A 25,008-nucleotide genomic window follows, 5' to 3' on the forward strand; every position below is an offset into this window, starting at 1 on the left:
CCTATGCTCCACATGTTGGCTGTGAGATGGAGGAGAAGGAAAGATTCTGGAGTGAATTAGATGAAGTGGTAGATGGTGTACCTAGGAAAGAACGATTGGTGATTGGGGCAGACTTTAATGGGCATGTAGGTGAAGGGAACAGAGGTGATGAGGAGGTGATGGGTAGGTATGGTTTTAAGGAGAGGAATGTGGAAGGGCAGATGGTGGTAGATTTTGCTAAAAGGATGGAAATGGCAGTGGTGAACACGTATTTTAAGAAGAAGGAGGATCATAGGGTGACGTATAAGAGTGGAGGAAGGTGCACACAGGTGGATTATCTTCTGTGTAGGAGATGCAACCTGAAGGAGATTGGAGACTGTAAGGTGTTGGCGGGGGACAGTGTAGCTAGACAGCATCGGATGGTGGTCTGTAGGATGGTTTTGGAGGCGAAGAAGAAGAGGAGGAAAGTAAGGTTTGAAAGAAGAATAAGATGGTGGAAACTGAAGGAGGAAGAGTGTAGTGTGAGGTTCAGGGAAGAGGTCAGACAGGGGCTTGGTGGTGGTGAAGAGGTGCCGGATGATTGGGCAACTACTGCAGGAGTGATGAGGGAGGCAGCTAGAAAAGTACTTGGTGTGACATCTGGAAATAGAAAGCAAGACAAGGAGACTTGGTGGTGGAATGAGGAAGTGCAGGAGAGCATTAGGGGAAAGAGGTTGGCAAAACAGAAGTGGGATCGACAGAGTGATAAGAAAAGTAGGCAGGAGTACAAGGAGATGCGGCAGCAGGTAAAAAGGGATGTGGCGAAAGCCAAGGAAAAGGCATATGAGGAACTGTATAAGAGGTTGGACACTAAGGAAGGAGAAAAGGATTTATACCGATTGGCCAAGCAGAGGGACCGAGCTGGGAAGGATGTACTGCAAGTTAGAGCAATAAAGGATGGAGAGGGAAATGTGTTGACTAGTGAGGAGAGTGTGTTGAGAAGATGGAGGGAGTATTTTGAGCAGCTGATGAATGAGGAAAATCAGAGAGAGAGAAGGTTGGAGGATGTGGAGTTGGTGAAGCAGGATGTAGATAGGATTAGTAAGGAGGAAGTGAGAGCAGCGATTAAGAGGATGAAGAATGGAAAGTCGGTTGGACCAGATGACATACCGGTAGAAGCGTGGAGATGTTTAGGAGAGATGGCAGTGGAGTTTTTAACCAGATTGTTTAACAGGATTCTGGAAGGGGAGAGGATGCCTGAGGAATGGAGAAGGAGTGTGCTGGTACCGATCTTTAAGCATAAGGGAGATGTGCAGACCTGCAGTAACTACAGGGGAATTAAGTTGATCAGTCACACCATGAAGTTATGGGAAAAATAGTGGAAGCCAGACTGAGAGAAGAGGTGACCATCTGTGAGCAACAGTATGGTTTCATGCCGAGGAAGAGCGCCACAGATGCCTTATTTGCTTTGAGGATGTTGATGGAGAAGTATAGAGAAGGACAGAAGGAGCTGCATTGTGTATTTGTGGATTTAGAGAAAGCGTACAACAGGGTGCCGAGAGAGGAGTTGTGGTATTGTATGAGGAAGTCAGGTGTGTCAGAGAAGTATGTGAGGGTGGTGCAGGACATGTATGAGGACAGTGTGATGGCAGTAAAGTGTGCAGTAGGTACGACAGACTGGTTCAGGGTGAAGGTTGGACTGCATCAAGGATCGGCCCTGAGCCCTTTCCTGTTTGCAGTGGTGATGGACAGGTTGACGGACGAGGTCAGACAGGAGTCTCCCTGGACTATGATGTTTGCAGATGATATTGTGATTTGTGGAGAAGAGGTGGAGAAGGTGGAGGAGTTCAGGTACCTGGGGTCAACAGTGCAAAGTAATGGAGAGTGTGTTAGAGAAGTAAAGAAAAGAGTGCAGGCAGGGTGGAGTGGGTGGAGAAGAGTGACAGGAGTGATTTGTGATAGAAGAGTATCTGCAAGAATGAAAGGGAAAGTTTATAGGACTTTGGTGAGACCTGCGATGTTGTATGGATTAGAGACAGTGGCATTGAGTAAAAGACAGGAGGTGGAGCTGGAGGTAGCAGAGCTGAAGATGTTGAGGTTTTCGTTGGGAGTGACGAGGACGGACAAGATTAGAAATGAGTTTATTAGAGGGACAGCACATGTAGGATGTTTTGGTGACAAGGTGAGGGAGGCGAAATTGAGATGGTTTGGACATGTGCAGAGAAGGGACATGAATTATATTGGTAGAAAAATGCTGAAGATGGAGCCACCAGGTAGGAGGAAAAGAGGAAGGCCAAGGAGGAGGTTCATGGATGTGGTGAGGGAAGACATGCAGGTAGTTGGTGTGAAAGAGGCAGATATAGAGGACAGGGTGGTATGGAGACGGATGATCCGCTGTGGCGACCCCTAATGGGAGCAGCCGAAAGAAGAAGAAGAAGATACAATGTTGCGGGGTGCAGTGATGACGATCAGAAGCAAACTGTATTCCTGAGTCAGTGTAGCAGACTGTTGACATTAACTACAGTCCATTCCATCCTCAAAGCTCCCGTTCTTACTCCGGAATTTCATGGAACCACCCAAGGTGTTGATGAGAAACCATCCCAAGCTGCACAGAGTGGCCTTCAGTCGAAGAGAACACTATCCAGAGGCAGACCAGGACGAAGTGGGAAGATCCATGGAGGGGAGAGGGTCAGGAACACTGGTCACTGGAGCCTCAGGAGCATGTTTAACTTGACAGAGAGAGAAAGAGAGAGAGAGAGAGAGAGAGAGAGAGAGAGAGAGAGAGAGAGAGAGAGAGAGAGAGAGAGAGAAGAGGGTGACAGGAAGAGAAGGATATGGATTATTAAGTGTCCTTATTGTTGTATGAAAGTTAATGTCACTGTGCAGTTTGGACTCCGGCAAGACTCGCTATGGCAGCATAACTACAAGGGAGAACCAGAAGGTAACACAGACATGAGGGATCTCTGGGATAAGAGACGACCCACCACACCACCGTCAACAAACCCGAGTGAACGTGTGAATGTGAGGGGACGACAGCATACAAATATACCAGTTCACCAAACACTCTATATCCATGTTCCCTCCAGATCTGAGCCTTTACCTAAGAAAAAAAATCTACTGATCAAATGCTTGACTAAATAAATAGGTTTTCAACCTCGACTTGAACACTGAGACTGTGTCTGAGTCCCGAACACTGGTTGGAAGGCTGTTCAATAACTGTGGGGCTTTTAGATCTGCCCCCTGCTGTAGTCTTCATTATTTGAGGAACCAACAGATAGCCTGCACCTTTTGTAAGTAAGCTAAGCTAAGTAGGCGTGGAGGATCATACTGGTACAGAAGTTCACTCAGATACTGCGGTGCGAGACCGTTAAGTACTTTATACATCAGTAGTCGTATTTTATAATCAATGCGAGATTTGATTTGGAGCAGTGTAGACTGATTAAAACAGGGGTGATGTGGTCATATTTCCTAGATCTAGTGAGTACTCTTGCTGCTGCATTCTGAACTAACTGAAGCTTATTTATGCACCTACTCACACACCCAGACAGTAAAGCGTTACAGTAGTCTAATCTAGAAGTAACAAAAGCATGGACTAATTTTTCTGCATCCTGTAACGACATCATATTTCTAATTTTAGCAATATTTCTAAGGTGAAAGAAGGCGATCCTGGTAATATTATTCACGTGAGCCTCATAGGAAAGACGAGGGTCAATAATCGCACCAAGGTCTTTGACAGCCGTACACGCTGAAACAGAAACACCATCCAGAGATGCTACGTATTCGGAAAGTTTACTTCTAGCTGCATGTGGTCCTAGTAAAAGTACTTACGTCTAATCTGAGTTGAGCAGAAGAAAGCTATCAAGCATCCACTGTCTAATGTCCTTTACACACTTCTCAACATTGTTAAGCTGATCTCGCTCATCTGGCTTTGCTGAAATATACAACTGTGTATCATCTACATAGCAATGGAAGCGAATCCCATGTTTATGAATAATTTCACCAAGAGGCAGCAGATATAAAGAGAAAAGCAGAGGGCCTAAGACAGATCCTTGAGGAACACCAAACTTTACCTCATAGAGTGTGGAGAACTCACCATTTACATCAACAAACTGATAGCGATCAGTCAAATAAGACCTGAGCCAAGAGAGAGCCGTTCCCTTTATTCCAACAACGTTCTCAAGTCTAGCTAGTAGTATAGTGTGATCAATGGTGTCAAAAGCTGCACTAAGGTCGAGCAAAACAAGTAAGGAGACAAAACCCTGATCAGAGGCCAATAACAGGTCATTTACCACCTTAACTAACGCCGTCTCTGTGCTATGATGAGGCCGAAATCCTGACTGATACATTTAAAAAATTTTATTGTTTTAAAAACCATAAGACTGTAGTTTTTGACAGCCATCGACCAATCATATGTCACAATCAAATATTCGGCTATGTAAATTTGATGTTAATGAGACAAATTCCACAAAATGTTGAAGTTTTGCTAGAGGAACTTAGATCTTTGTGTCAGGATTGAAACTCATATCAGCAGCATAAGAAACAGACACGATCTTGAAATAGGAAACACAAATGCGTCTTTACAGAAATAAGTAGATTTCGAATACAAATTTCATAGCCATCCATACGTTTATCCCTATTAACAAGTCATACGACATAGGCAGAGAAAAAATCCTGAGGTGGTATGAGGAAGAAACCTTGAGAGGCACAAAAGGGGCCCATCCTCATGTGGGTGACAATGAATGTCCATATATAAATTGGTGTTGAACGACCAATGTATCACGTGGCACAATTTAGCAGATGTATAGAAGAAAGCAGCTTGATGTTTTCAAGTGTAAAACTTGACTTATGCAGGGGAATATATACACACGTGCCAATAACGATATTTAACATGAATAGAAAGAAAAATTAATTAGGAGAACAATGGCGACCTCTAGTGACCAAACACAAAATATAAGATGACGTCCTGATTTCTGACACTTTCTTAGTTTCTTATATTAGTGATAAAATGGACCACAACTGATTTTTTTTTTACCTGTTATAAAGCAAATGTGAGTTTTTTTATAAATACATTTTCTTCTGTCTCAGAAGTGAGAAGTGAACTTTTTTTTTAAATAAATTGTGTCATAGGTGATATTCTTCTTCTTTTGACTGCTCACCTTAGGGGTCACCACAGAGGATCATCCGTCTTCATACTACCCTGTCCTCTACACTACCTCCATGTCTTCCCTCACCACATCCATAAACCTCCTCCTTGGTCCTCCTCTTTTCCTACCTTCTGGTGGCTCCATCCTCAGCATTCTCCTACTGATATTCCCCATGTCCCTCCTCTGCACATGTCAAAACCATCTCAATCTCGCCTCCCTCACCTTGTCTCTAAAACGTCCTACATGCGCTGTCCCTTTAATAAACTCATTTCTAAACCTGTCCATCGTCGTCACTCCCAACGGGAACCTTAACATCTTCAGCTCTGCTACCTCCAGCTTCACCTTCTGTCTTTTACTCAATGCCACTGTCTCTAAACCATACAACATCTCAGGTCTCACCAAAGTCCTATAAACTTTCACTCTTTCAGATACTCTTCTATCACAAATCACTCCTGCTATCACTCTTCTCCACCCACTCCACCCTGCCTGCACTCTTTACTTCTCTAACACACTCTCCATTACTTTGCACTGTTGACCCCAGGTACCTGAACTCCTCCACCTTCACCACCTCTTCCCCCTGCAACCGCACCCCTCCACTGCCCTCCCTCTCATTCACACACATGTACTCTGTCTTACTCCTACTGACTTTCATTCCCCTTCTCTCCAGCGTGTACCTCCACCTCTCCAGGCTCTTCTCAACCTGCTCCCTACTCTCACCACAAATCACAATATCATCCGCAAACATCATAGTCCATGGAGACTCCTGTCTGACCTCGTCCATCAACTTGTCCATTACCACTGCAAGCAGGAAAGGGCTTAGAGCCAATCCTTGATGCAATCCAACCTCCACCTTGAACCAGTCTGTCGTTCCTACTGTGCACTTCACTGCTGACACACTGTCCTCGAACATGTTCTGCACCACCCTCACATACTTCTCTGACACACCTGACTTCCTTATACAGTACCACAACACCCCAGTACCAGCACACTCCTGTGTCAATAGGAGTAATAGTAGGAGTGAGTTGCTGGTGGCTGAGATGAAGATGATTGACGAGGATGGACAGGATTAGAAAGGAGTTTATTAGAGGGACAGCGCATGTTGGTCGTTTTGGAGACAAAGTGAGAGAGGTGCGATTGAGAAGGTTTGGACGTGCAGAGGAGGGACATGGGGTATATCAGTAGGAGAATGCTGAGAATGGAGCCACCAGGAAGGGGAAAAAGAGGAAGACCTAGGAGGAGGTTTATGGATGTGATGAGTTCAAAACTATATTTAAACCAGAAAGTGATATTAATGTCACACAACAACTGTTGGTTTAAAGGTGAGGTCTTTAGATATTCATGAATGAAACATATATACTGATTTGGGAAAATATAGTTTTATCACTGTCATTTTGTATACCTGGTCTCAAATCCCAACTTTATGCATGTCAATAACAGCAATAAACAATATAATATGGAGAGTTAAAGATGGAAATTCAGATATGCCATGTTTTTTCTTTTTTTCTTCAGTTTGTAATATAACAATGTGCTGACGTTTCCGACATCACAACTTCTTCTTCTTTTTTTTGACAAGGTCAATTCCTTTGTATGGTCCAGAAGATGAATCTGATTCCATTTGAAAGTGAATTAGTAGCAACTGAACACATGATGAGAAGCTTCAGAAACTTTAATTACTTAATTTACTGGAGTGATGAACATTTCCATCCCTTAATTATTTTTAGAAGGCTATAATTCACAGTTTTTCTTTTCCTAATGATCACTTCTGTTCAGGTATTTTGAACTCTCGCAGGTAGATGGCGCCATGTAGCAGCTTAATATAGCCAAAACTGTAAACAATGTAAAAAAAAATGAATGGCAGCAAATACGTATAGGCATGTTATATTTAGAAACATAATATCAAACATCTAGTTTAAAATATATTGTGTAAAGGTTTTAGCATTTGAGATGTTATTAATGAACAGTGAAACTGTAAGTAGTCATCCCCAGTCTGTGTATAATGGATATTAAACGTTTACACACCCTTATGAATTTGCAGATTTTTTAAATATAACATAGAAATAACAACATAAATTTCAGACTTGTTACACCTTAAATGTGACTTTTCAACAAACAAAAAAGTAAAAAGGAATATTAAATTATAGGAACGTTTCCAGTTATTAAATATTTCCATTTCCACCACCAAAAAACAATAAAAATCGAAGGTTATTGCGACTTTTTATCTCATCTCTCATCCTCAATGCCATTAAAATCAAAGAAGCCACTCTGGCCTTCCAGAAATCTTACACCACATATCTTGGTACTCCCCTCTGTACATTAGCAGGACTGAGTCTCCAGATTTAAGTTTCTGGGTATCCACATCTCCAGGGTTCTGTCCAGATGTTAGAAAACTAGACAACTTTGTTAATGCTACATTAATATACTACTATATTACTTGAGGAGACGTAAACTCCGCCAAGATTCGCTTTGCCTTCCTGCTGTGCTAAGGACATCACTTTGCCACCCCACCTACAGGATGACTTTACTGCTTGCCCTGCCCTGATTGGCTGGGGACATTGCTTTGCCAAACTACCCAGAGGATGACTTCACTAGCCTGCCCTTGCTCTGCTTGAACTGTACGTATAATATCCTGGTATTATAATTTATGTACTACTGTATGCAAAATAGTTTTTTCAAAGGCATAAAAAAGCAAGACTGGAGTTTGTCAAAACTTATGTGAAGAAACCACACTCCTTCTTGGAGAACGTTCTGTGGACAGATGAGACAAAGGTAAAGCATTTTGGTGAGTCCAGATCTGAGTCCCATAGAACACCTGTGGAGAGATCTCAAAACATTTCTCAATTTGTTCTCAATTTCTCAACTTTCTTAAAAAGTGGTCAAAAATTCTAGTAAAAAAGGTTTAAGGATCTCATTTATGGTTACATGAAGCGATAGATTTGTTATTTTTTTCCAAAGGTGGTGCTACCAAATATTAAGTTGAGGGTGCCAATTATTTTGTCCAGTGTATTCTGTGTTCTGTGTGGAATTGTATAAGATTTTAAATGTTTTTTGTGTTGTTTCAATGCAAACAAAAAAAAAAAAGGTAGTAAACATGTGAATACCAAAACTTATTTTCATAAAGAACTAAAATATAACAATTCATACAATACCAGAAATAAAAAGCTGGAGTGCTGGGTAAAATGTAAATAAAAACATAATGCAATGGATTGCAAATCTGATAAATCCATATTTTATTTATGATAGAACATAAAATACATATCAACAGATTGAGGAAATTTCAAGGAAAAAGATAAAAAAAAGAATTTATTTGTTGGCTGCAATAAAAAAAAGTTGGGACAGATCAACTAAAGGCTGGGAAAGTGTTATTAAAAGAAGCAATTGGAGGAACACAATCCAACTAATTCGGTTAATTTGCATCAGGTCACTAAGATGATTGAGTATAAAAATATATCTTAGAAGTTAACATGAGCAGAGGTTCACCTATCTGCTAAACAATTGTCCACAAATTATGGAACAATTTTAGAAAAATGTTCCTCAACATCTAGCAGGCAGGAATCTATAATGGAAATCACAGCATTGGTTTAAAATCACCTCCAGAAATTGTTGTATATGAACACAGTTTGCCATTTTCTCCACAAATGCTAATTAAAGCTCTATCATGCTTTAACTCAAACACAATGTGGTTTGAGGAGATATGACAGAAGGCTACATCCATAGAAGATCTATGGTGAGTTCTCCAATATAAACAACTTGGAACAACTTATCTGCTGAGTTCGTTCAAAAACTGGAAAGAAACGACTTACGTTTAATGTAATTGAGTAGTTTTTTGTACTACTTAAAGTAGTTTTTAAAATCTGTCATTTTGATTCGGCTCTTGACGTTTTCCAAGAAAGAGTCGGTTCACGGAGTCGACTCCTTCCCTAGACAGCCTGTATTTAATCTTCTTGGCTGAAGTGAAAGTGTTTCTCGCTCAGCCAAGAATCTGGTTACGTGATTGGCTGAAATAAAAAAATTATATAACACGGAAACGATGTAGTTTGTTGGTAATAAAGGTGTTCTATAAAAGCTCTAGGTGTTAAATAAAAAGCAGGTGGAGGAAGTTTGCAGGTATGAGGAACAAGTGCGACATTGCAGGAGGAACTTCATCTACAGGTACAGTTTTTTTTTCCCCGTGGGTTTATTATACTGACTTTTTAAATTTTTGTACATTTTTGTCTAATGAATTCAACGTGTTTTTTTTTTTTTAGTCTGATGTACCTTTTGTTTAGGTTATTTTTGTCAGTAATAGCAATTAAAATTGGAAAGTTGGAAGTTTATGTGTGTTTTCTTTTCATTCCTGGAACAGCAAGACCATACTTTGTTTTTGTTGTACACTTAAGGGTTTGAGGTCAAAAGAGGACAATAAAAGGGGAAAAAATGCAGAATATTTAGATCATAACGTGTTCAATAAATGAGTACATATCACCTACTGATTGATCTCGGCTCAAAGATTGATCATGTGACTCAGATTCTTGTAGATAAACAAGGAATTTATGACGTTACAATTTGTTTTTGTAAAGTTGCTTTGGGGACAATGTTTATAGGGACACTTGTTAAAATGTAATTGTTTGATTCCATTGTCTTTTTAACAATGGAATTATTCTTTACAGAGACAAAAATGTTATCAAATTAAACCCCTTTGCCAGTGGTAACAGTAGCAAGGATGAATTTCCTGAGATGATAAACTTCCAGGAAGAAACCTTAAGAGGATCCAGACCCAAAAAGAAACCCACCCTTATCTGGGTGATAACCAACCTCCATTCATTATAGTTTTATCATTGTCGAGGTGTATTGTTCAGTTCAAAGTTTAATCCGTTTCACATTTGCCTCTGAGTGTTTTGGTCCTCTTTGAGTGTTTAAAGGCTCTGTCGTGGAGAAGCTGGTGTTGGATTTATGATGATTGCAAAAGCTATTTTATGAGTTGCTCTATTGCTCCTGGTTCCATAATCTCAAATGACTGTATAAGACTGTGGAAAGGACTCATATTCACACACTCCAGTGCTCATGTTAGTTCCCACTCTCCAGTGTTCTGTATTGTTTAATTAGATTTATTTATGATCAAACTCTTGATGTCACCCAAATTAGGATGGGTTCCCCTTTTGAGTCTGGTTCCTCTCAAGGTTTCTTCCTCATAAGATCTAAGGGAGTTTTTTCTGGCCACAGTCGCTGCTCATCAGGGATAAATACACATCATTCACCTTAACTGTTAAATTCTGTAAAGCTGCTTTGAGACAATGTCTGTTGTAAAAAGCGCTGTAGAAATAAACTTGACTTGCTGCCACATAATCTTTACACTAATACAGTGGTTACAATCTTTGAATCATGGAACAGGACATTTTTACTTTTACAATCCGAAAAATATCTAATGCAAAATATGATGTGTTATTGATAAGTAGTATTTAATTGATAAGTAATAATTGAAATATACAAGTCAAAGCCCATTCTTCACTCGCTGAATTCATAAAACGTTCATATGTGACTTATGAACGTGTAGATTTGTGATTCAGATTTATGAACGTGTAGATTTTAAGACTTTTCTAGTTTCAGCATGATTTAAAAAAAAAAGTCCAAATAGGTTTATGTCAAGGAAAGAATAAATAAAACTTCAAACTGTTTATTTAACATGCATTTGTATATGTTATGATAATGAGACTTAGTAAAAGAATAGTAGTTAAAATTAATGTGAAATTATTTAGTAACTGCAAACATTTGTTTCGAGCAATCAGGGGCTTCTCTACTGCAGTGACTATGGTGTGTGTGTGTGTGTGTGTGTGTGTGTGTGTGTGTGTGTGTGTGTGTGTGTGTGTGTGTGTGTGTGTGTGTGTATATATATATATATATATATGTTTATATGTGTTTTTATGTATATGTATATATATAGGAACATCAACAATAAAATATTTCTGTCACAATTACAGTTTTTAACCCCATTAAATGTCTGTAAAATGTTTAATTAAACTGTCATAAGAGATTATTTTGTTTTAGAAAATAATTCATATATTTGAGTCAAATATCTAAAAATTTTGTGAAATTTTGCTGCTTTTTTTCTAGAATAATAATCCATTCAAGCAGAAGAAATCGCATCTTCAGGACTAAGCCATAAGTTTGCAAATACTTTACTAATATTTAAAGATGGAGACCCCTGATCTGAACACAGATAATGTGTCCCCGCTCTCAGAAAAACGGTGATTTAAAATGTCCTATTGTTTCAGTCATTACAGTTCAAATGTAAAATATTTATTGAGTGAATATTAAGGAAAAGCATAATCAAAGGGTATGTTATTAATGAAAAGCTACCTGTGTGTGTCCGTTTTTAATGTTGTATAGTGAACCTCCTGGTAAAAGATCAGAATCGCCAGCACCCAGATGTGTCTCAATTAAGAGTGAAATGTCTATAGATCTTCCTCTCCATTTTAAAAATAAAGACTCATCACTTCAAAACAGGTAAAAAGTCACAGGGAAATTCCAGCATGAAACTTGTTATAGTGTTATAATGTTTGGTGATGTAAGTGTACTGTATAATCGTTAAAGGACTGTTTAAAATGTTGTACAGTGAACTCCAGGGAGAAAGATCAAACTATTCAGTACCTAGCTGTATCTCCATGAAGAGTGAGGAGTCTATAAAGCTTCCCCTGTTGCTTAAAAATGAAGACTCATCACTTCGACACAGGTAACTCTTGTACAATTGATTGTTTTAGATTTTACTCACAATTTTGCCCGTACATTGCTTGCTTCCATTTACAATTTCTTCATCTTTAAACTTTTCTACATTATATCCATCTATCAAGATTATTTTCTTCCTGATGATGTATGAATAATGTGAGCAGATTTGCATACAGATGATGATCGACTTTTTCTAAAAAAAAAAAAAAAAAAAGAAAAGTTTTTGTATTTGTGGTTTACACCCTTTTACAACTTTATTTTGGAATTTAGGTTGTAAAGTCTGATAATTGATTCTCATATTTCACCACATCATTCTGCTTCAACAACTTTACAGGCACGACCCAGAAGCTGCTGCTGCTGATGAATTCCTGAAAAAGTTCAAAATATATCTGATGAAGAAGTTTCAGTGGTTAAATGAAGTAATAATAAATCAGGGAAATCAAACCCTCCTGAATGAGATCTACACAGAGCTCTACATCACAGAGGGAGACAGCAGGGAAATCAATGAAGAACATGAGGTTAGACAGATTGAATCAGCATCCAGGAGAATAACATCAGAGGAAGCACCAATCAAATGCAATGACATCTTTAAACCCGTATCTGAAGAAGACAAACCCATCAGAACCGTGCTGATGAAGGGAATCGCTGGTATTGGAAAATCAGTTTCTGTGCAGAAGTTCATTCTGGACTGGGCTGAAGGGAAAGAAAATCAGGACATCCAACTCATATTTCCACTTCCTTTCAGAGAGCTGAATTTGATGAAAGACCAAAAACTAAATCTGATCGAGCTCCTTTATGTATTTTTAAAAGAAACTAAAGAAATAAAAATGTCCAGTTTGAAAAAAGTTCTGTTCATTTTTGACGGATTGGACGAGTGTCGTTTTCCTCTAGATTTCCAGAACACAGTGAGAGTGTGTGATGTAACTGAATCAGCATCAGTGCCTGAGCTGCTGATAAACCTGATTAAAGGGAATCTGCTTCCCTCTGCTCTCATCTGGATCACCTCCCGACCAGCAGCAGCTGATCAAATCCCCTCTGAATGTGTTCATCGAGTCACAGAGATACGAGGATTCAATGACCCACAGAAGGAGGAGTATTTCAGGAAGAGAATCAGTGATCAGATCCTGGCCAATAACATCAACACACACCTGAAGGCATTAAAAAGCCTCTACATCATGTGCCACATCCCAGTCTTCTGCTGGATTTCAGCCACTGTTCTAGAGAGAATGTTGGGTGAAGCAGAGAGTGGAGAAATCCCCAAAACTCTGACTCAAATGTACACACACTTCCTCATCATTCAGACAAACATCATAAGAAAAAAGTTCCCAAAGAAGCAGGAGAATGATGAAGAAATTATTCTTAAACTGGGAAAACTAGCTTTTCAGCAGCTGATGAAAGGAAACCTGATCTTCTATGAGGAAGATCTGAGAGAGTGCGGCCTTGATGTGGCAGAAGCAGCAGTGTATTCAGGTGTGTGTACAAACATCTTCAGAGAGGAGTTTGTCCTTCATTAGAGTAAAGTGTACTGCTTTCTTCATCTGAGCATTCAGGAACATCTTGCAGCTCTGTATGTGCACCTGATGTTCATGAAGAAAGAACAAAATGTTCTTCAGTTTCATTGCTCTGAATCTCTAATATCAAATGTTCACCAGTGTGCTGTGGATCAGGCTTTAGAAAACAAGAGTGGACATCTGGAAATTTTCCTCCGTTTTCTTCTTAGACTCTCATCTATGTCCAGTCAGAATCTTATAAATAACTTAACACAGATACGCGGTAGCTCCCTAAGCATAGAGGAAACAGTTCAGTTCATTAAAATGAAGATCAGTGAAGATCAGACAAATCCATCAATCTGTTCCACTGTCTGAATGAACTGGGTGATTATTCTCTAGTGGAGGAAATCCAACACTACCTGAAGTCTGGGAAACAAAGTGAACTCTCTTCCATACAGTGGTCTGCTCTGGTGTTTGTGTTACTGACCTCAGCCCAGGAGCTGGAAGACTTCGACCTGAGTAAATATGTCAGTATGGACAAGATTAAAGAAGCTGTTCTTCTGAAGATGATGCCAGTGATTGCAGCATCCAAAAAAGCAATGTAAGTAAAACTGAATATAGCTGTTCTACTGTCAGAGCTACAAAGTAAAACATTTTGAAAAATACATACTTTCAGCTGTTCTGCGATATTTATTTAGGATCTTAAAAAATATTGCAATATTGCAACTTTAAAGGAAATTGGAGAACCAGTAATGAATAGAAATGAAAATTCTATCCAATTTAATAAAACCTTCATTTTCAATGACTTAATAAATATAATGTAAATATTGCCATGGGTGTTGTGGCGAGTTCGAGTCAGGAGTTTCTTCCATCATTTATTTCTCTGACACTAAACTTTGTCTGTATGTTTTGTTTTTATCCACTTAAATAAGAAGGAACGACAAATTAAGTAAAATATTTTTGACTTTGAAATGTCGTGAAATGAAAGTAAAAGTCTCCCCAAATGGAAATACTTTCATAAAATACTGATACGCAATAAAGATCCTTAAGTACAGTAACAAATTACACATTGCATTTTGTGTGTTCATTGCCACTGCTGTCTTTGTGAAGTAAGAGTGGCCATGATATGGACACTTGACAATCACACCCACATTTTCCTCCTAAACATGGTATTTCAGGCAAGGTTAGAAGTTTTGTGCAGGCAGAGTTGCTTTCCTGCTTACCACGTGTCTTTAAAGATATATAAGAGGTTCATCTATAAAATATTGCTGCTGTTTGTACTTTCGACATTTATGACTGAGACAAGGTACTTAAAGACTTGTTTCATAATCGGTACTAATGTTAGTTTGTGATCTATTATTGTGTTTCCTTCAGTATCAGTTGTGATGCAATCCGTGTGAGAAGTTGGTCAGCTCTGGTCTCAGTGTTCAGCTCAGAAACCACCAATCTCAGAGAACTGCATCTTACTGTGAATACGCTGAATCTGTCTGGGACAATACTAAAAGACTCGGATGTTGAGTGTCTCTCGGCTCTACTAGGAAATCCTCACAGTAAAGTGGGGGGATTAAGGTAAGATATTTCTCTGAGTCATAATAATTAATAAATTATTAATAAATTATTAATAAATTATTATGAGGAAGCAGCTGTATTTTAATTTACATCAGTACAATGTGAACAAATAGTCATTAAGTGGTCACTTATGCATTGATTATTAAATCCTCTCACAAAGTTTGTGCATACAGTAATATATTTGCACCTTAAGTAATACTTTGCTTAGTGTTAATTACAGCTTGTGAATGGTCCAAAAATCCAGCACAATAAACACATTTAATTAAAATAAAAATCTGTCGATGAGCAGTGTGTCATTGTGTCTCTCTACAGGTTGCATGGTTGTGATGTTTCAAATGAAGGCCTTGCTGTTTTGGCTTCAGCCCTGAGAACAAACTCCTCACACCTGCAAGAACTGAATCTGTCTCAAAATAATGTAGGAGACTCAGGAGTGACATGTATTTCCTCTGTACTGGAGAATCCTCGATCTAAACTGGGGACACTGAGGTACGTTCATATTTCTGAGAGTCACATGACCTGCTTTTCATTAACACACTGATGATTTGACTCAGTCATTGTTGCGTATAAAGTCAGCAATATTTTTGCACCTCTAGTAATGAATTGTGTTAATTTAAGCTCGTGACAGGTTCAAACAACGACGCACCATTTAAACAAGACAAAAGAAATCTGGTAACTAAGAGTGTGTCGTTGTGTCTCTCTACAAGTTGTGTAATTGTGGTGTCTCAGTTGAAGGCTGTGCTGCTCTGACTTCAGCTCTAAGTTCAAACCTTTCACTGAGAGAACTGGATCTGTCTAATAATAACGTTGGAGACTCAGGAGTCAAGGTTCTCTCTGCTGTATTGGAGAATCCTCACAGTAGTCTGGCAAAACTGAGGTAAGATCATCTCCCTGAGAGTCACATGAACTTGTTCTCAGTGCAAGAGATCCTCATAATCCTCATGACTCTAGAGTTAATTAGGATTAGCTCTTCACTACCTCCTGATAAGTCCGTACTTTGATTAATCTGTAGTTCATGTTGAACTATTAATTCAGATACAAGTGCATCATGAATCCTGTAACCTTGTTATAATAGTGTATTCAGTACATTTGGAAAAAGCCAGAGAGCAGTTACACAGAATATCGAGACGGCTATATTTCAACAACACAATTGCAATATTGATTTTATTAACAGATCTATAGCCAAGAGTTTAATACAGATGGAGTCACATTTTGGGCATAAAATTAGCAAATGTAAAAATTGGTCAAATTTACCAAATTGGTGTCCTTTTTTCCTATTCATTTTCAACCGATTATCTTTAAAAGGTTATATCTCTGAATATTTTTGTTTGCTGTATGCGACAATAACAGCACTGCTGTAGGAACTGGAATTTAACTTTCTACTTCTTTTTTTTATTTTATTGGTAATTAAAGTAAACAGGTGACCATTACACCAAGACTTACACCAATAACGTGCTTCAACGTGTCTCTTTACTGGTTGGGTAAGTGTGGTGTCACAGATGGAGGCTGTGCAGCTCTGTCTTCAGCGCTGAGATCAAACCCCTCACACCTGAGAGAACTGAGTCTGTCCTGGAATCTTGTAGGATACCCAGGAGTGAAGTGTCTCTCTGCTGTACTGGAGAATCCTCACTGTAAACTCGAGAAATTGTGGTAAGATCATCTCTCTGAGGGTCAAGAAGTCAAGAAGCTTTTATTGTCATTTCACCCATTATAAAGCGGAATCAGTACACAGTGAAATAAGACAATGTTCCCATAAACCTACTGTATGTTACACAGTAAACTTTCTTTCTTTCGGCTTCTCCCATTAGGGGTCGCCACAGCGGATCATCATATTCATGATCCGCATGTTTGATTTGGCACGTTTTTACGCTGGATGCCCTTCCTAACGCAACCCTCCCCATTTATCTGGGCTTGAGACCGGCACTAAGAGTGCACTGGCTTGTGCAACCCTAATGGCTGGGGTTGGTTCCCTGAATCGAAGAGAGCTGTATACAGGAGTGTGCTTGTAAATAAACAAAAGATGTAAACACAAAAGGTTGTGCAAAACAGCAATAGCGGCAGTCTTATGGACATGCAAAATACAGTATGTAATCAGTTACGTAGTTATAATAAAATCATATAATATGGGTGGCGGATGTGTGAAATGAGTATGAGTGTGTTTGAGTTCACATTTGTTTACATTTGTCGCATGGCCTGCTCCTCAAAAACACATTCTAGAAGAAGTAAGACCGAGGGAGTTTTAGGTCGCACCATCATAAAATGTGGTCCGTAATTTATATCCCAATTATACAGGATTGACAGTTCTTTGGATGACATTATTGAAATGCACAATTGGGCTATGGCTTCAAAATGATTTCTGAAAGTGTTCATCAATGCAATTGCCAGTTAATATTGTGGGGAAAAAAAACCTTGCGTAACAGCAAAAGACGTGGAGAAATACATTTTTTTTACCCTATTATGCAAAACATACTATCCTGATCTTCTCAATAAAGTTCTGTTCATGGGATTATTATATAAAAAACTTTGCTGAAGATTCCATTCATGTGTCCATTTTGAGGAAGAAAAAAAACAAGACACACACACACACACACACACACACACACACACACATACACACACACCAGTAACCACACTGTCACTGTGTTTTTCTGCAGGCTCCAGGAATGTGGTGTCTCAGATGAAGGCTGTGCTGCTCTGACTTCAGCTCTGAGATCAAACCCCTTCCACCTGACAGAACTGGATCTGTCTAATAATAATGTAGGAGACTCAGGAGTGAAGGGTCTCTCTTCTGTACTAGAGAATCCTCACTGTAAACTGGCAAAACTGAGGTAGGAACATCTCCGAGTGTCACATGAGCTACTCTTCAGCGACACATTCTCCAATAATGACACCGAAGCAGAGGTTTGAGGATCATTATTACCCTGAGAAAGAAGACGCTGATATACAGCATAACAACCAGTGTTGTGCTAGTTACTAAGAAATAGTAACTAGTTACAGTTCCTAGTTACTTCATTTAAAACTGAATATATCACAAGGATTTCTGAAATAAATAACAAAACAAGCTGAATAATATATTCACAATCAAAAACTAAAGTGGCTTCTGCATCATAAAAGCTGTTGTGTTGAAATGTTCCTTTCACAGCGTAAGTATGAAAACTATCAACAATGTAGAACAGAACACCGGGTTAGCTTCTAGCTTCGTTGAGGCGTGGAGTTTCTGCAGGAGCTTCGACAGATTGGAGTTGTTGTTTATCGCAGTAGATACGACCTCCGAACCAGAAAGACACAGCTTACATTTGACTAAAAAAATTTTGTCTTTATACTCAACTAAAGTGAAATAATGAGCATATTTCCACTTTGAGAAACTCGTCTTGCTCTCGCCTCGACTCGCCATTACTGCCGCACAGACCTGAATAAACGGAGACACGCCCACAGTGCGTCTTCTTCGTGTTTACAGTGGTTCATCCACCAATCCTACAATGTGTCTCTGCTGTAAACAGGTTAGACTGTAGGCTACACTGCAGCCCAAATTCATTCATTTAAAAAAGTACGGGTAACGCACCATACGGTAACGGAGTTACTTTATTTAAAAAGTAATGCGTTACAGTATTAGTTACTGTCAAAAGTAAATGTGTTACAGTAACGCGTTATTGCCCAACACTGATAACAACATAACCGCACTATTGACTTGAACTCATCGGGTGTATATGCAGGAAATTAGTTAAACTGCTGTTACTGCTTTTGGTCAAATTGGTGTCCCTTCTTTCTTCTCATTAGATTAGACTTTATTGTCATTGTGCAAGGTACATGTACAGAGCCAATGAAATGCAGTTAGCATCTACCCAGAAGTGCATAACTGGTCAATTTACAATAAACAACTTTATGGGGTTCATATGTACAGGGGTGAAAAAGGTGCGGTAGGCAATAATATATATCTATATAGTAATATACAATATATTGTACAAAGATTGTGCGTAGATGTCAGGAGATAACATGCTTGAATGATAGTAATGTACAAGTATAAATGTTCTATGGTACAGTATATACAGAATATATATGAGTGGAGTGTACAGTAGCGCAGTAATAAACAAGTTATGAACGGTGCAAAAAATGCACAGTGGATAAAGCAGTGCAAAAGAACGCAGACAATGACAATGCAGCAATGTATTTGAAATCAGATGCCAATCTGATGTTTAGTGCAGTGAAAGCCACAGGAAAAAAAAGCTATTCTTAAGTCTGTTTGTGCGGCTCTGAGGCACCTGAAGCGCCTGCCCAATGGGTGAACGGTGAATAGTCCATGATTGGGGTCTTATGATAATGCCTCTCAGACTTTTTTTGTGAATGTCCTCCAAGGTGGGTAGCTGAGGGCCACTGATTCATTTTTAACTGATTTAGCTTTAGGTTATATATATGAAAATTATTGTTTGAAGGTTGATGATTGAACACTAGCTGGTATGAACTGGAATTTATTGTGGTGAACACAAATGTTTCAGTGTGGTCAACTGGTGACCTTTAGAATAAGTCTTAAACCAATAGGAATGTGTTGAGGATGAGTGTCATTGTGTCTCTCTACAGGTTGTGTATATGTGGTGTCTCAGACGAAGGCTGTGCTGCTCTGACTTCAGCTCTGAGATTAAACCCTTCACATCTGCGAGAACTGAATCTGTCCTGTAATAAAATCGGGGCCTCAGGAGTGAAGGGTCTCTCCGCTCTACTAAAGACTCCTCTCTGTAACCTTAAAAAGCTGTGGTAAGACCATTTTTATAAAAGTCATATGACCTGCGCCTCAGTAACACACATTGTCTAATAGTGAACATGAAGCAGATGTCTTGGGACATTTTGACTCCTCATAAACATGTGGTTACACGTTGTTAAAAGAAGGACACGCCCACTCACCACCGTGTCCTCGTGTCTCTGCAGGTTGCGTGGTTGTGGCGTCTCGGATGTAGGCTGTGCCGCTCTGACCTCAGATCTGAGATCGAACCCCTCGCAACTGAGAGACCTGAATCTGTCTGATAATAAAGTAGGAGACTCAGGAAAAGAGATGTTTAATGCTCTTAAGGAGGAGGAACATTACAAACTACAAAAACTGATGTGAGCAATGACACTGAGACTGCTGATCATGTAGTACCAAAAGTGTGTGTGGTTATTAATTCGCATCTTTGTCTGTTATATTCAGGGTTTGGTGGTGAGCATCTGCGTGACGAAGACTCCAGTGCTTCAGGGTTGCCATGTTGGGAAATAGTTCGCAGAGGAAGAGTTTGGTGAACCTTTATCTAAATGAAGGTCATTAGATGCATTTGTGTGCTTTTTACTTTTGAATATTTGTAATGGGCTCAAAGTATTTTTCACATGCACAGTACTGCTTGTGTGCTTCATACTTTCTCATATTCCTTACTAGAGGTGTCAAATATTTTTCTTTTCTAGTAGTCAAACCCGGAATGAACAAACCAAGTGAATATAATAAGGTGAATGCAATGCAACAAAAATATATACACTATATTGCCAAAAGTTTTGGGTCACCTGGTCATAAGTACGGTATGTGATTTTTGAGCATCGCATTCCAGATTTACTCCCAATTTGCTCTTCTAATTTCCTCCACTCTTCTGGGAAGATGTTCAACTAGATTTTATAGTGTGCTCATGGATATTTGTGTTCATCAGTCACAAGGGTGTTATGAAAGGCAGGTACTGGTGTAGGTGAGGAGACCTGGGGTGCAGTCAGCGTTCACATTCATCCCAAAGCTGTTCAGTAGGGATGAGATCAGAGCTCTATAGCAGCAAGATCTTCCTCTCCAAAGCATGTAAACCAGATCTTCAAGGAGCATCTAAAGATGTCCTGTACAAATACTACATTTCTGTTTCTATGTAAACATTTTCATTTTAAAAACAAAATGAAAACATTAACACACCGTGACAGTTGCAGGTTTTTGACACTAATAATTGACACTTTTTTTTCCAGCTTTAATGCGATCAACCGACGAAATTCAAGAGACAAAGAGAAACATGATAAGAATTGTTTATCGGTTTCTATTCGAGAACGAATGTCTAAAACAATTTACTTTTACTAACAGGAGTTTTATGCAAAAATCCAGAAAGTAGAAGGTAAAACTCGTGATCGTGTTTATGATATAACTCATAGTCATGAGTCATAGCAGTGTTAGGGGTAACGCGTTACAAGTAACGTGCGTTACGTAATAATGTTACTTTTCTGGAGTAACGAGTAAAGTAGCGCGTTACTTTATAAATGTACACATTAATATCTGAGTTCCTTTTTTTTTAAGTAATGCAAGTTACTTTTCAGTTAAATTATTTTCCATAAAAAAAAAAAAAAATACTGAATTAAAATGAACGTAGTCACGTAGAATCGCGCACTCATATGTGCGAGCCACAGGAACAGAAGCTGTTTAGAAGCGGAGATGGCAAACCAGAGCATTACATCACTGTGATGGAAGTGTTATTATTTTGAAATAGTCGAGGAAAAGGAGAAAGGAATAATGGTTTAGTGTAGATTATGTGTTGGTGAAAAGCTCTTGTCAACTGCAAAAATACCACTTAAAAAAAAAAACCATCTGCATGCAAAGCACAGCACTACAGGTGTGTGTGTGTGTGTGTGTGTGTGTGTGTGTGTCTGTGTGTGTGTGTGTGTGTGTGTGTGTGTGTGTGTGTGTGTGTGTGTGTGTATAATGTGGCATATATGGAAATGGAGACAGAAATCTAGAAAACTTTTGCCGACTTTCCACCACTGCAGCTCTATTGACTGCTCAGAATAAAAGTTTTCCGTGGGAGACACATGTACGATGCCATCACAGCGGAGAAAGAGAGTAAATTCACAGCTCATTTGCTCTTTGTGGGAAGATAAACTGCCACGGTCACTGATAAAAGCGCGAACTTTGTAAAAGCGTTCAGAAAGTTTCAAGCTGATGATGAAGCAGAGAATGATGTAGACGAGGACGAGGTCATATTTACGGAATTGTACGATGTTTTACTAGATGACAGCGAAAGGTATGTTCTCCCTCCACATCACCGGTGTGCAGCCCACACCCTCAACCTTATATACACGAACGATAGTTACATTTCTGATGGCGAGGCAGATTGAAAAGCAGTGTACAGAAGTGCGACCAGAAAGTGTTCAGCCTTGTGGTTGAAAATGTAGTCGATCATCTTATTGTTCTCTAAGAAGTTATTAAGCATTTTAAATGTTTAAGAAATGTATTTTGCTCTAATATAACTGATTTCTTAATGGCAATGATCTATATTACACCTGTTACACGAGTAAGGCGTGAAAGAGATACAAGTAACGCAAAAGTAATATAACGCATTACTTTCCATAAAAAGTAACTAAGTAACGTAATTAGTTACTTTTTTGGGGAGTAACTCATTATTTTAATGCATTACTTTTAAAAGTAACGTTGCCCAACACTGGTCATAGTCATTCCTCCCTCCAATTTTATTTCTCTGCTTAAAATTCTTTTAAGGCCATTTTTGTTTTTCCAGTACACTGCACTGGAAAGTTCACAGTTCATTCACATATGCCAAAGTCTGCATTTTACGGTTGTTGTTCCTAAGCCTTTATTCAGTGTTTGTATTTTTGTTTTCACTTTTTTTGTGCTATTGATTAACTAAGTTTTTATTAAAATCCTCAAAAAACATTATTTTTTTAAATGTATTTTTTATTTATTATTAAATAAATAAAAAATACATTTATTATTTATTATTAAACCTAAATTGTACTTCTTCCTGTACCCAAGTCAATTAAATCCACCAATATAACAAATACTCATGGTTTTACTACTTGTGAATTTTTGGTAGGAGGTGGGTTTCAATGAAAGGTTTTGTGCAGGTAAAGCAAAATGATCCCTGACAGATTTTTTTAAGTATTCTTATAAAACAGAATTATGTTCACAAAACACCATTTTACCAAGTAAAATATTTTTCTTTTCTTTTAAACATTCTCATTAAATGTGAATAGAGACGGTGTGAATTAAAATAAAGCTTGGAGGAAAATCACGAAAGATCACATGTCTTTGGGGAGTGTTATACTGTGTGTATATATATAATTTATTTTTATTTTATTTCTCTTAAGGAGTGTGGGAGTCAAGTTCCAGCTGTAAAAGATTAACCACCTAAAGCATAAAACCCATGTCCTAAAACCCCTGCGGTTAATTTGATTGTACACTGGTCATTCACAGAGCCTTTGAGATTCATATGACACACTGAGTGACATATGAGTTTTATGTTAAAAAATTCATTCAATATGCTTTAGTAAGTAAACTGTGTAAAAAACAAAAATGATATAGATGATACAGAAATATACTGGTTCAGGTCAGGGGTGATATTTTTGGTAGTACTGGTTGCATTGTGTGTAAAGTATTTGAGAAACATATAAAAGAGTCATATAAAAGAGTCATATAAAAGAGTCGGTTCACGGAGCCGACACGATCCCATATCACCTGTAAATAAATCTCCTCTCCTAAAGTAAGTGTTTTTTTCCCTCAGCCTCGAGTCTGATTAGTAGATTAGTTGTAAATGTTACACAAAAAAAGTGTAACGTGTTGAATAAAAGTGAGTCATTTTATTATTATAAACAACAATATTTTTATGAAAGATTTGTATATATTTAATGCAGAGATGGGAAATAACTTAGTACAAATACTTTGTTACTGTACTTAAGTAGATTTTTCTGGTACTTTATTCACTCTTCATTTTTCGCACAACTTTTTACTTTCACTCATTAAATCTTTGCAAAAAATTTTCAGCCCATTTTTAGCCCATCAACCTATTTCTTGTCATTGCGTGTTTTTTTCAATCTTTAGATTTTATATTGAACAGGATATACAATGGCACCAATAAATGCAAATAAAGAAATATTAAGCAAGGCACATATACAATAAAAGTGCAAAGTAAGAATAACACTTCATATATTCTGAGAAAGCAAAGAAAAGGAGAAGAGAGGAAAAAAGGGTGTGAAGTAAAATAGGGGTCTCTTCATTTCGCTTTAACTAAAACAAGTTCTCTTATTATTCCATCTAGGTTCCAGTAGATGGCAGTATAAACTCAGTTCTTTCCTACTCTATAGTTTATTATACCACCTATAGTTTTCCTTTAATCTTTGATTTACTAATTGAGTAAAGCCTCTTTTAAAAAAGAAATTTTTCTTTATACATTTGCATTTATAAAGAAGAGATTTGCCCAAAATCAACATTACATTAATGAAAAAATTTTTTTTGTCATTTAAAAGTCATCTAAAAATGTGATTCCTGTTCGGTCTCTTGCACTCAATATAAATCAAATTGTGCATTTTCAGTCGCTGTAATCCAAACCGTAGTTGATATCATACTGCTCTGTCCTCTACATCTGCCTCTTTCACCCCAACTACCTGCATGTCTTCCCTCACCACATCCATAAACCTACTCTTTGGTCTTCCTCTTTTCCTCCTTCCTGGCGGCTCCATCCTTAGCATTCTCCCACTGATATACCCCATGTCCCTCCTATGAACATGTCCAAACCATCTCAATCTCACCTCCCTCTTTTCGTCTCCGAAAAGTCCTACATGCGCTGTCCCTTTAATAAACTCGTTTCTAATCCTGTCCATCGTCGTCACTCCCAACGAAAACCTCAACATCTTCAGCTCTGCTACCTCCAGCTCCACCTCCTGTCTTTTACTCAATACCACTGTTTTTCAAACCATACAACATCTCAGGTCTCACCACAGTCCCATAAACTTTCTCTTTTACTCTTGCAGATACTCTTCTAGAACCTTTGACTGGATCTTAATTTGCTAATTATTTTAGAGAAGCGTAAAATTTTATTAATTGATTATTTGTTATCTTTACAGCCTTCATAGACTTTTTTAACAGACCTTTACCTGTTAATTGGGTTTAAATGATATATATTTTATTTTGCAATGCTTAGGGTACATTTACTGACTTCCTGTTCTTCATGTCTTTTTCTCACTTGAATTGGTTATTTTAGATGACCTGAGCCAGCTGGGCCATGTCTGTGGAGACTATGGTCCATATTATTCACTTGCATCTATTACAATTCTATCACTGGTTACAGTGTCTGTCTAGTCCATTGCAGAAAGTTAAAATTTTGCTATGTTTTAGATTGCGTGTGACTGCTGCAGTCGGCAGTACCACTAATCATGTA

The 25,008-nt window shown here is 38.4% G+C and overlaps 1 protein-coding gene and 1 long non-coding RNA gene across 2 annotated transcripts in view; one reads left to right on the forward strand and one right to left on the reverse strand.

Moving 5' to 3' along the window:
• The first annotated feature begins 9,199 nt into the window (after positions 1–9,199).
• LOC310719037 (NLR family CARD domain-containing protein 3-like) overlaps positions 9,200–25,008 on the forward strand; it is a 49,060-nt gene continuing 33,251 nt past the window's right edge. The window contains exons 1-4 of the mRNA XM_083528300.1: positions 9,200–9,251; positions 11,190–11,323; positions 11,466–11,582; positions 11,692–11,808. Of these exons, the coding sequence (XP_083384426.1) occupies positions 11,271–11,323; positions 11,466–11,582; positions 11,692–11,808 (287 nt within the window). The 5' untranslated portion in view covers positions 9,200–9,251; positions 11,190–11,270. The remainder of the gene's footprint in view (positions 9,252–11,189; positions 11,324–11,465; positions 11,583–11,691; positions 11,809–25,008) is intronic.
• Positions 11,746–12,276, reverse strand: LOC310719231. The gene is made up of 2 exons (XR_014531398.1): positions 12,143–12,276; positions 11,746–11,812 (listed from the first exon to the last, which is right to left on the reverse strand). It is a non-coding gene; the product is annotated as an uncharacterized lncRNA (long non-coding RNA).

This window comes from Silurus aristotelis (assembly GCF_946808225.1).
Source record: "Silurus aristotelis genome assembly, chromosome: 24".
Taxonomy (NCBI): domain Eukaryota; kingdom Metazoa; phylum Chordata; class Actinopteri; order Siluriformes; family Siluridae; genus Silurus; species Silurus aristotelis.